At 39.9% G+C, this 12,848-nt stretch overlaps 1 protein-coding gene across 1 annotated transcript; it reads right to left on the minus strand.

The window, feature by feature from the left end:
- Nucleotides 1-411: 411 nt before the first annotated feature.
- On the minus strand, nucleotides 412-7,559 carry znf217 (zinc finger protein 217). Its single transcript, XM_038721869.1, is given in 7 exon segments — nucleotides 412-2,121; nucleotides 2,246-3,383; nucleotides 3,386-3,432; nucleotides 3,435-3,635; nucleotides 3,775-3,882; nucleotides 4,093-5,454; nucleotides 7,408-7,559. Coding segments are annotated over 6 exon segments (2,931 nt in total). The 5' UTR covers nucleotides 5,417-5,454; nucleotides 7,408-7,559; the 3' UTR covers nucleotides 412-2,008.
- Between the last annotated feature and the right edge of the window lie 5,289 nt (nucleotides 7,560-12,848).

Raw genomic sequence — 12,848 nt, forward strand, 5'->3', positions numbered from 1 at the left:
ATGCACCAGTTTTGTTTTAAGCTGACCTTCCTTTAAAAAAATAAATAAATTTCCTCTAGTGATTATTTTTTCTTTTAATAACTATTAATGTATAGATCTTCCCATGTGTGCTAATATACCCAAGGATAAATAACCTCATTAGCGTATATATATGTACAGTGTAAAGACTCAACATAAATTAGATTCACGAGCAGTATGATACAAAACATAAAATGTCAATGTCAATTCAAAAAGTATTTCACCTCCAGGTATGTGTGACCACTACCTGGCAGATGTCCAAATTAAAGTACCAATTACTGTCTCCTTGAATGCATGAGAGTCCCTCAAACTGCAGCTAAATCTGTGTTCTTTGCTGTGCTGAGTAGATTGTGGGTGGCCAGGTGTCGATCAGTCAAGTAACAAATACTGCCAGAGCTTTTCGCCTCTTACTTTATTATTGAAATGTGTCATACAAATCTCAAACAATATTTTCATTTTTACATAAGTCCACATGTAATGTGAATACCAAACAACAAAAAAGAAATAACTTAACCCAAACCTTTCAAAATGGCAAAAATACTAAATTATAAACAGACTAAACAGCTTGTAAATATGAGTTAACCTGAGACTTCTTGTTCACAGTGTGTAATTAATCGAGCCATAAATCATCATAGCTGATTTTGTATTTTTTCCCCCCAAACTACACAGTCATACAACATCTACAAGGCCGCTGGATGACCAGCCGGGACTGACTGGTGCCAGTTGAAACAAAATAACACTTTCAAGACTGTGTAGTAAAAGCAGACTCCTGAATAGTGACTAAATGTGCAGTCTAAATAATACAGCCCCACCATTTAATATACACCAAGTCATTCAGTTTGGTACATTTTACAGCTCATGGATTTGAGGCACCACTAAAGCAGATGATAGCCATTAGCCATTTCAAAAGGACAAACAACAAAATCTGTTGTGTTATGGGCTTGTAAATACCAAGTGTATCAAAGAAACCCACAACCCATATTGTGTTGTGTTACAGTTAATCATGTGCCATAGGTCGATATAGCCTCAGCAGTAGTTTTTCCCCCCTCACCAGATGAGGGTTTTTTTTATGCGGTGCCTGACAAACACATGTCCATCTAGTTATGCCCCAACTCAAAACATCTGTCTCTAGTCGATAGACGAGTAGCTATAGGTACAGAGGCAAAGCTGACATGATAGCTACAGCAGCTTGACAAAATTAACAGTGTCTAGAGCACAACATGAGGTAGACCCCTTCTACACAGGACTCGTTACTGTGGCCTGTTTGTAAACCACTGGGCCGAGGCCATCAAGTTATTCCACAGAAAATCCCAACACCCATCAGTGAAAAAAATTGAATAGTGCTTAATTACCGCCTGGGACTCAACAGTAAGTGAACAGAGCAGCAATTGTTCACACAATTTATATTTCTTTAAGTTTTTACTTAATATATTTCTATGTAATGAACTCAGATATATTTATGTGATCCCACATACAAATTTTACTGTTATGTCATAGACACTTACAGATATTTGAAAATTAGTGTGGGTCAAATATGGATAAGCAAAACTTTTGAGTGAAAAAAGAAAATTACAGTGCACACCAGTGGAATAATATCTTCAAAGAGAGGTGATCTGCACTTTTTCCCATTCAAACAAAGAAAACAAATGTACACTGAAGACCTCAGCCCTAAAATGTTTATGCAACACAATTTTCCTCTATTGAAAAAAATATGAAATTAGGGGAGCCTAGATACTTTCATTACAAACCATCTCTCTTAAATCCATACATTAAACAAACTTTCCAAGAAGCTCTCCAAAATAAGGTAGCAGCACAGTTCAAATCTAAAGAGAAGAAAAAAAAACCTTTATATATTTTCAAATATGCCTTGATTTATTTACATCAAGCACCAGGTAAATCTATTCAAATATTCTGGTCAGGGTGAAAAAAAAAGAAGGAACAAACTTTATCTACTTCAGAATATTTTTCTACTTTTTACCTTGGTGCCACTTTAGGTACTTTTGTCAGTGGTCCCATAGCGTTGATTAGGGAAAGGGCCTGAGGGATCTCTCCTCTGCAGGTTGGGCAGAGTGGGTAAGTGTTGGTACAGCATAGTTCTGCCCCCTGAGAAAAAAATCTTCAATGTTAACTCTAAAAACTGCTAGATTAATTATATAAAATAGCCTGTTTAAATACAAAACTGTCCTACTGTATGTACCACTCCTGAACCAGCTAACCTATTACATACCTGTTCTTGGGTTGGCCAGTCCTGCATGACTAGGGTTAGTTGATGTGCTGTGATAGAGAGATGCCAGGTCATTGGGTGTGTACGAGCGCAGAAGGTTCATCATGCTCCACTCACTGTCCAAACCTCCAATAGTTGTAGGTGTAGTCTTCAAAGGACCCATGGTCTCAGAAACTGTAGCTGGACCAGAGCTCTGTGATGTGGTTTTCACACTTCTCCCTGAGATAAGCAGCCTGTTAGGCCCATCCCCTCCTGTTCCTCTGTAGCCAGGTTTCTCACTGGTGTCAGCTTCCCTGCCTATAGGTACCCCATATTTGTATCTCTTGCTGGAAGGTTCACCAAAATCCAACTGGGGGAGACTCCCAAAGCGGCTCGACAGGCACAGCCTGGCAGCATCTGAGTGCCAAATGACGCCACTTCTTGCTGGGTAACTCCTCTCACCAATTCCCACTCTGTCTGGGGGGCCTGGTCGGTCCATGACGTATTTGCTGCCGGTGTTCGATTTCCTCAAGAGCTCAGTGTATCTGGAAGATTCCTGACTGGGATGTGTATCAATGTTCTGTCTATGACGCTGGGACTCCTGGACAACATCGTGTAGGGGTGCATGTATAGGGGACCGCTTAGGAACTTTGGGGGGGTTAATAGGGGTCTTTTCTTGTGGATTTGAAGATTGAGGGGGTTGAGGGGGTGGAGACTTTGTTCGACGAGGGTGGCGCCGATCAATCATTGGAAGCGGGGTGACATCGTTCCCATCAAGCGCAGGGGGGCAACCTGTGTAACGTTTTTGCTTTGAACCGCCTCCAAATCCATTCTTTTTTGTATTGTCTAACTTGTCTTTATGAATCAGCTTTTTGTGCATTATCAGAACCTCTGGGTACATGGTTTTATATGCACAAAACGAACAGGCAATGGGGATTGATGCATTTCTGGGTTCTGCAATGGCAGAGATGGAGAGAGAGAGTTTTAAAGACAGATTTAATGGGGCCTCAGAGTTCTCGTCTTTTATCTCCTCCTTTTCCATCTTCAGGTTAACAGGTACGAGGCACTTTACGACCACATCATCAATCGGGGAGTAAGCAGACTTAGCAATTAATTTCTCATACTCAGCATTCATCTGGACGAGTGGTTTGCCAGGCTTGCTACTATGCTATCAAATGTGTCCTCTGGTTCTCCACTGGGACATGATCTGCTCCAGGAACCCAGAGTTTGGATCTATTTGGAGCAGGATGTTCATTTCCATGTTTTCCGTCATTAGGGGAGGGCACTAAAGGCACAGGTCTGCTGGGAATGTCCGTGTAAGGTTTGTCCTTGTGACGCCGGTCCAGGTGATATTTTAGGGAAGTCTTCTGGGCTGCAGCGTAGTCACAGTAAGCACACTTGAAGGGTTTTTCACCTGAAACAAACCAAGACTTAAGTATAAGCATAGTTTAAAATACAAGCAGCATAATGAGACCTACTCTATACAACCAAGTTAATATATGCAGTCTAAAATTTATAAATGAAATCATTCAAGCCAAATGTGTTGAGGATACCTGTGTGAGTCCTCAGATGAACTGTGAGGTAGTAGCTTGATCGGAATGATTTGCCACAGTAACTGCATCCTTTTGATCGGACCTTTGATCGATCAAAACCATCTTCACCTTTAAAAAAAAAAATGACACAAATACATGAATACATACGTAGAAAGGAATAGGACAAAATAAAAATCACAAAAGGCATGTGTTATATTCCTTCCCATCAGCAGAGGGAGCACTTGGTAACAGTTCTTTGTATAAAACAACTCTACAAACAAACAAAATTACAAGACAGTATGAGTGATACATGAACGGGGTAAAGAGCGCTAAATTTACCTGGACCCAGGTTTTCTGTCAATGTTGCTTCCTCAAAGCCCTCCTCAGAGCCTTCCTCTGCATGCTCAAGTGACCCTGCTCTCGACAACTTCCCATCAACAGAAGTTGGACTCTCTTCACCACCCCTCTCACGCTTGTGGACTCTGGAGTGGAGAACTAACTGGTGGTAGGTCCTGAAGGTTCTCTGACATTCCTCACAAGTGGTTGGCCTTTCTTTGTCCTTATCTTTTTGCATCAGAGACCTCCGCTGTGGTTCTGGGTTTTCTCCAACAGTCTGCTGCTGAGACCGGAGCTCTCTCCCAAGGACATCTTTTGTAACTTTGTCTCCTTGTCCCTCAGACCAAATATTATTCAACTCCTCCTTATCAGAGCCACATTCTTCATTGTCTGTGCTGGCTTCCTGGCCAACATCTTTAGTAGTATTAGGACCAACTGCTATCTTGCCCTTTGTAGCAAGTTGCCAAGCCTGATATGTGTTGAAGGGATCTAGCTGGGGAATCCATTTTGATGATCTCTCATGTTGCAAACTATTTCCTGTAGAGCGAGGCTGAAGTCTTAGACTGCGAAGAAATGTTTCCTGTGTGGCAAGAGTTTCAGTAGTGTCATCCATGTTCTCCTTGTCTTTGTCTTTGCCAGGCTCCACCTCTCGATTATGTACTTTACTATGTTCAACCAAACTTTCATGGTCAGGGAAGAAAAACCCACAAACCATGCACATTTTGTAAACCGTGACTACAGGCTCTGGAGCAGGGTCTAGGACAATGCCATTGACAGTGACGGGGGTCTCCAGGTCTTGCTGGGCCTTGCTCTTTGCCCCCGGTTTTACATGCATCTTCATGTGGTTCTTGAGGAACCATGGCTCTCTAAACCGCCGTCCACAGACATTGCAGCAGTAAGTAAAGTAGTCCTTGTGTTTCCTCATGTGAGTCTCCAGCTCACTGGCATCTTGTGAAACCTGACCACACACAATACAGCTGTGAACCTCCTCTTTTTCAGGAGGGATACTGCTCGGTTTGGGACGGGGCCTCTCTCCTGGGATCCTAAATTCGGCGTCAACTTGAAGCACAGCTGGTTCAAAGAAAGTGGTGGGGTGCTGTGTTAATACGTGGGGTCCTAGCTCATCCTGGTGACTAAAAGTCTGATCACAGAACATACAAGATAGTGATACACTTCCTCCAGATTGCAACACAGCCTTTTCTGAGTATGCAGTGTGTGGTGTCATGCTAGAGCCAGGCCCTGGGATGCTTGCATTGTTACTAATAAGAACATCTTGGGCAAGTTCATCTGGGCTCTCCAAACACGGCAGCAACGAGTGAGTCGGCATTGTCCTCTGCTGTACACACTGTCCAGATTATTAGGAACCTGGAAATAATGGGAAAACTGTCTTAAGCCACTGGTGAGTATCAAAACAGGATCAGGTAGCTACCACCTAACTTAAGATGAAATCAGTTTAAAATGCACCACGCACCATGCCTTCTCTTATACTGAAACAGGAAATGTATCTTTATCTATCAACTGCACAGACAGCTAATTTCCGCTGGCCACTGATAAATCTTCTTATTCAGTATATAAACCTTAGTTTGTGAGCAACTAACTACATAATTTGGCATTCGATATCATACTTAATACATAGGTTCACACGGTCATTCCAGCTCACATTTAAACATGTTTTGTTTTTTTAAACACAGATGAATTTGTAAACTACATAGTTTCAAAATGAGAGTAAATGACAGTAGTCACGATTAAATATTAGACAATATTCTGCAGTTGAATAAAAAAAGTATTTATATACCACTACATTAAACCATCAACTTCTCATTTTACAACCATCTTGTTTCTTTGCCACACCCAAAATGAAGACTTGAGAAATGTTGTATGGCCTTAGTTTGATTAGCTCTAAGCAATGTTAAACAACAGCCACACACCTGATAACTTTTGTTTTTGTTGTTATACTACCCAACAATCCTTGGCTGTCCTATTTTATAAATGTATGCTCCGGGCATTTAATGTTTTGTTTCCCTTTTGTTTTGTGAATACTGGGACTACCGCCTTGTGATTTAGTCATAGTCGCTGTTTTAGCAGGAATAATTAACTGCTTATACATTGAGAAAAAAAAAGTTTAAGAAATTGAAAACACACAATTAGTCTGATTGGCACAAGAGTGGAGTGACTGGACCAGCAAGTTCAAAGGCTCAAGGCTAGTGCAAATGCAAGTGAAGACTGTGACAACAGCAAAACATATAGCAGCCCATGGTAGCATCTGTCCTACAATCTTTAGTTTTTTTTTTATTTAACCTACAATGAATCAACATACATCATCAATATAGTTTAACAACTGGGCAATTTAGCTGATAAGGTTAAAGTCCAAGTGGCTGATCATCTCCCAGTGAATCAACCCTATTGTCCTCATTAATATAACTTTTTTAACACAACCTATCAACGCTGGTACCCAAGTTTACTATTTATCGATTACCTTGCTATTAGTTTGCCTGGGTGTAGTTTTGACTTTATCCAGGTGAGCACAAGCAACTGTCGATAATGACCCAGTGTGAAGCACACCCATGCTTTGTGTGAGGCAGCATTAACGTTAGCCACCTTGTTATTCAAGTAAGCACAGCCCTCGTTAAGACCCTTAATGTAATTTTCTCGTGATGGGGCTGCTCAAAAATCACAGTTTACAACGGAAGTTAACTTAAAGTTAACTTCGCCAGAGTCCACGGCTATTTAACGGAGCTGCTATTACATTTCTATAAGTGCATAATAAGCAGAGCACGAGGAATTGGTTTCCTTTTTGATCACATACAGATCGATATCAATCATGTCCCTGGCGTTAACTCTGATTGGGGACGCTTCAAATCATAAAGTTGAAATTAGCCAACATTAACTCAACTACAAACACCTCCCGAGAACGATAACTAACGTTAACCACTTTCATCACAACAGATTGGTGCAAATGAGCATTAACCAAACCTAGTGTACTTACGTTGTCGCTTATTGATTTGTTTAACGCCAGTTTCAAAACGTTAACCCCAGATATTGTAACTTTCCGATACGCTAACGTCGCCAAGTTATGGTAAAAGTTAAACCATGAACTCCCAAGTCAGGACAGTCGCATTCTAACGACAGTAACGTTAGCAAACTAACACCTTCTGTTGTCTCGACTTCGACTCAACTGTAGAAACTCACCAAACAATACCTACCAACTCAGAGTTTCCGGATTAATAATGACACTACGGTGCGACTGAATTCAGTAAGCGAAGCTGTTTGTGTGAGTTGCCTCTTCATTTCACAACGCGTCGCTGGTGGACACCTCACCTATTCAATTGTTTGAATGTGAATCATATTTGCTCTACTTGGCGAGTCCTCACTGTGTGCAGCTGTTGAGTTCTGAGGCGCGCGCTCTCTTCCAACGATTCTCAAAGGGGAAGATGGAGCGCGTGCACGGCAACCCCCCAAAACACCCATAGGACAGTCACGTGGTCACGAATAACAGAGAAAAAAAATTAGGATTAGTGCACATAGTCTTAAATCACACATAAAATGCATCTTATCTGTGTTGTTTATTAATATAACATCCTAGTATCCCAACTACTTACAGGTTGCTTGAATATGGCAGTCTTGGGCAGTTAATCACTATCATGTGGGCTTGATTTGTATTTTAAATCACCCAAGTTACAAGTGTGATATTATGTTTTGTTTTTTTACAGTAATAGGTTTTGGGCTATCCTGTCGTTTACTTTAATCTATGTAAACTGTTACATACAGAGTAACGCTGTGTGCTGATTAGAGCCACAGGCTACATAACAATGTTCACCGTTTGATAATGTAATGCTGCTGAACCTACTTGAAGTGTAGCCCTTCTTTCCACGCTCTTGCTTCATGCATCGGCTGCCATGTGGAGATGGGGGAGGGGTGCCTCAAACTTTTTTTCACAGTAACATGAGGGTTTTTTGCAGAAGCAGGTTGGTTGAGTCATGACGCATTACAGCTTCTCCCTATTTCACGACATTGAACAAGCCCAGTTTTATATCCCATTTCGATTTACTGTCACCAAAAACATACACTTGATACAGCCATATATACTTAATGCTGGTGTCACATGCTAATGTAGTGAGGAGGAGTCTTTCTATAGCCTATTGTGAAATGTCAAACTTATAATAACAAAATATAATAATGATAATTACAATACTTGTGACAGGGAAAATGTCAAGTCACTATTCAGTTGTGTGAACACAAAATACCCTAAAAGAATAATACACTTATTTTTGTGAGGAAAAGACTGTCACCTACAGTAGCACCCTGTGGCTAATGTGAAGTTAAATAACAGCCCCTCCTCCACCCTTAAACCCTCCCAAAGAGACACTAGGCATTGATGGCAGCTTAAAGCCATACATCACACAATCAATGAAGATATTCAGTAGACTTCAGTGTACACTTTATTAAGGCACACACACACTACCATCAAATGGCAGCAATGTCTGAAAGAAAAAGTACTTATCAGTAACCACTCCCAGCTAAGGAACAGTGAACAAAGACTTGGAGACACCATTTGCCAAAACCATCTCTAACAGTAGGCTGGGTTGTTGCCTTATCCTCCTGCCTCATAGTGGCCATTAGACTGCTTCGCTTATATATTGCATGTTGTTCTTGAAACCCTTGTTGTTACCAAACAGGTCAGACCAATGCTGTGCTCTTTATATAATGGAAACACAAGCAGATCTGCAGGTTTGGCAAGCAGACTTCACCAAAATGCATCATTGCTGTAATGAATGTGATTATTGTAAACATGCCAGACACCAGATCATATGCCTTTCACACGTTAGACATAGGAGCTAACATTGTACATATATTATTGTATACAAAATCGCTTCAATCTGATCAATTCTTCTCTGTGGTTTAAATAGGCCACATGTTCTCTGGACAGTGCAAAATAAGACATCCAGTATGTGTTTTGCATTAGTAAGACTTAATCACTTACATGCGCCGCCCCTAAATTAAAAAGAAATGTGCACCCCCTGCAACACTCTGATTCAGATTTTGGTATTCTTTACGCACCCCGATATCATGGTACACAAACAAGTCTAGTATGTTAATCAAAGGCACCACATGTGACACATGGAGGCCTCCCGCTCATTTCCTATTGTTCTGTGACCACAAAGGCTCCGTGAAAGGCTATCAATCTGGAGAAGCAGTATGATGCCTCAGGATGATGAACGTGCCCGAGAGATGTTGTTGCCTATCATAAAAAAGCACTCTATGTGCAGTGGTGGAAGAAGTAGCAACATTTTTTAATTAAGTAAAAATAGCAATATCGCTCTGTAAAAATACTCTGTAAAAAGTAAAATTCATATATTCAAGAATTCACTAAAGTAAAAGTACAAATATTACAGTAACAGCAAAATATAGCTACTTAAGTATGAAAGTAAAAGTAGTTGTTGGACAGAATAGTCAGAGACTTTGGTTTGGAAAATCCTAATTCCAGCTGTCAGATAGTGGAGTAAAAAGTAGACCTTTTCACTCTGAAATGTATTGTAGAAGTATTAAGAAGCATAAAATTGAAATTCCTCAGAATTGTATTTAAGCAGAGTACTTGAGTAAACATACTTACTGTCTTTGTGGAGGTGGTGGTAGTTTGTGTTTAACCAGACAAATATTTATTTAACTGGATAGCAATGTTATCATAGATTATATTGCAGTTATTTAATTAGCATTCATGCTCTGTAGTGGTAATGACAGCAACAAGTGGGCAAACATTGTTTACTTTTAACTGATTTAATTAACTTTGTCCTGTTGTTTGACTTTATGCTGATGTCATTTCTCATCTAAAATCCTGCAAACTCTTTGTCTTAGCTTGTTACTTTCCAAACAAAAACATACTATAAACCAAATTCTAATTGAGGATGAAGTGGCATCTTTGAAAAACCGAATGCTTGAACGAATAATTATATGTTCAGGAGACAGACAGACAGGCCCTGATAAGAACTGGATCAACGAATGGGGAAAGGCTGTTGTGGCTTCTTTTTGTCTTGACGTGTCAGGAGCAGCTGACTGCATTGTTCTCCTCCAGATTCCCAGCCTGGCTTCTTTCATAATCCTGGTGTCGCTCCTGAAAGACACTGATAATATATAATCTCCTTTCTCACCCCTAACCAGTGATGTTTATTCAGCGCAACCAGCTGTTGCGTTGTTGATCATCTTAGAAATTTTATCAGTCACCTAAAGCATTCCTTTTCTGCACGTTTGAAATATTTAGCTTCTTTCCTGAGGAGAAATTGAGAAAAGGGGAGTCTCTTTGTTCTACTGCACTGCTCTGTATAATCTTTTTTTACTTTCAGGCTTTTCTTTACTCTACGTTGACCCATATGGACACAGTTATTCATAAAAAAAAGAAACAAAGAAAATAATGTGAGTGGACACATTACACGTGTTCTCCAGATAATAAACAAATGACAAAAGAAGCTTACTCTGATAAATATTCGATTGTTACTAGCCATTAATATTTCATAATGATATAGGTTAGCTCTAAATACTCTTTCAAATGTAATTGTGGTTGTATTAATCATATGATATCATTTAACTAAACTGCCTTTCTTATCATCAAAACTAGGACAAACCAACATACCAATATTATGATTCTCTTGACCTTAATCTGCTGTCAAACATAAACTACACAGTCTTGGCACATTCAGTCATATAAATATCTCGTATTTGAAATTGGCAGATTAGGGGAACAACACCTCAGTTTAGACAGATGTGCGAGTGTGTGTGAGTTAAAAAGAAACAATTAAAAACAAGTGTAGTTGCTGCACAGAGGGTCATCATGTCAAGTCTAAAGATACAAATCTGTATCTTTAGATTAAGGTTACCCTAAAAAAAATTATGTTTCTAACCTCAGAAAATCCATTTTGTTCCGGTGGACTAATATTTACCATACTTTTTCTGCAGCAGCACAGGACATCATATCTTGTATTGGGCACCATTCTTTCTATGCATTTTTACAATTGTATGTAATTTATATCACCTCAGTGCAAGTTGCTTTTTCTGTGTACTAGCAACTAACATTTCAAGAACCAAACCAAATACAGAAAATGAAATAAAGCATTTAATCTAAACATTGGCCTTAAATGTGTTATCATAAACAATGGGTAAAATCAGTGTTTTTTCTCAACACACAGCTCCCTTATTATCTTTCAGTTGTGGTTAAAACATTTCACATAACAGTAACATTTCAGGAATTTGAATGGCATTAAAATTTTATAAACTTTTTTAGGATTTCTGGTATCAACTACAGACACCTTTTGTCCCTCCAGCAGGATGTAACATTCCCCTGAAAAGAGTCACAAAAACCAACCCTAAAAACACTTGAGAGCATCTGCATCAGAATGCCTCCCAACACACAAACAGACACACAATGTGCCTGCAGGACCTGCTGATTCATTCTTGGTTCAAGTGAATGTGACTGTCATGCAGAGGCTAGATCACTAGTATTGATTTGTTATCAGATCAGAATTAGTGATTACTGTGTCTTCTGATTGGTCCTTGGAATTGTTTCACCCTAATGTCTCCACACAGAACAGACCTTTTACTAGTGAGCAGTGCCGTGATGCACATTAGTGCTGACAGCAGGCCTCCTGTCAGGCCTCCCTGCCCACTGTTCCCTTGTTCCACCCCCTCTGAGCTCAGTGCATTCACACAGTCACATGCATTGTCCTGGGATGAACTGCAGCAACATGGTGGTCAAGCAGATCTTTTGCAGTCTACAGTTGTTTAGCGTTGTTAAATCCACACATATAACAGTTTCTATTTTAATAAGCCACCTAGTTCATTTTGGTCTGTGCTTGTGCAGAAGGGGTTTGACCAGCCCTCATGAAATTTGGTTTGCTTTCATAATTGTACAGAAAAGCTTCCCCTATTAAAGCTCAAAATTCTGGCATACTGCATGTAGGGACATGCAGCTGCCTGCACTGTGTATTTGCCAGGATACCCAGATGCATAAAAGGCTGAGTGAATTAGTTAATGACAGCATAAGAAAGTGAAGACATCCGGTGGTTGTGAGATTCACAATGTAATATAAAGTTTTTCATTTCAGGATAAGTGTTTCTCATGATTTTATGTTTGGTAATGAACATGAGCTCTTCACACATACCAGGAATACTGGTGGCAAAAACGTCACACTGCATCTTAATTTTAAACAATCCCCAGGGGGAAAGGACAGACAATGGATCACATGTCTTATACAGTGCAAGCAATACCTCACTTTTTCTCCTTCAGTGCCATGGCAATTACTTTGATGCACAATTTAAAATGATCACACCTATTATAGAGGGTAATGCAAGAGGAGTGTGTCTCATTGATAACAAAGGAGCAGTGTGAGTTATGCCTTCAGGGGCAGCGACTCATCACTTAATGGTGGGTGAATGGTAGGTCTCAGACATTACTATCTAAAACACATCCTTCCAAAGACTTCACAATGTGCTATCCATCATAGAAATTACATCATAAATGGTAAAAAAAAGATTTGAGGGCTTCCTTTACCTGAAATATACAATTCCTTACATCTTGTTTTACATCTTTTATCTCTAAGGTGTCTCATGGACTATCATGGAAATTGTGAATTAGTATTCAATAGTGATGTCCATCTGTCATCTCTCTGTCTGTCACAGTTACAAATGACGGCCTGCACTGAGGTCAGTTTTCTTTTATGCGACCATGTCTGTCAGATAACTGTCACTAGTCTGTCAGCGATACAAATAAAT

The sequence above is a fragment of the Micropterus salmoides genome, unplaced genomic scaffold (genome assembly GCF_014851395.1).
Source record: "Micropterus salmoides isolate LMB-PRFRI ecotype aquatic unplaced genomic scaffold, ASM1485139v1 Ms_hic_scaffold_16, whole genome shotgun sequence".
Taxonomy (NCBI): domain Eukaryota; kingdom Metazoa; phylum Chordata; class Actinopteri; order Centrarchiformes; family Centrarchidae; genus Micropterus; species Micropterus salmoides.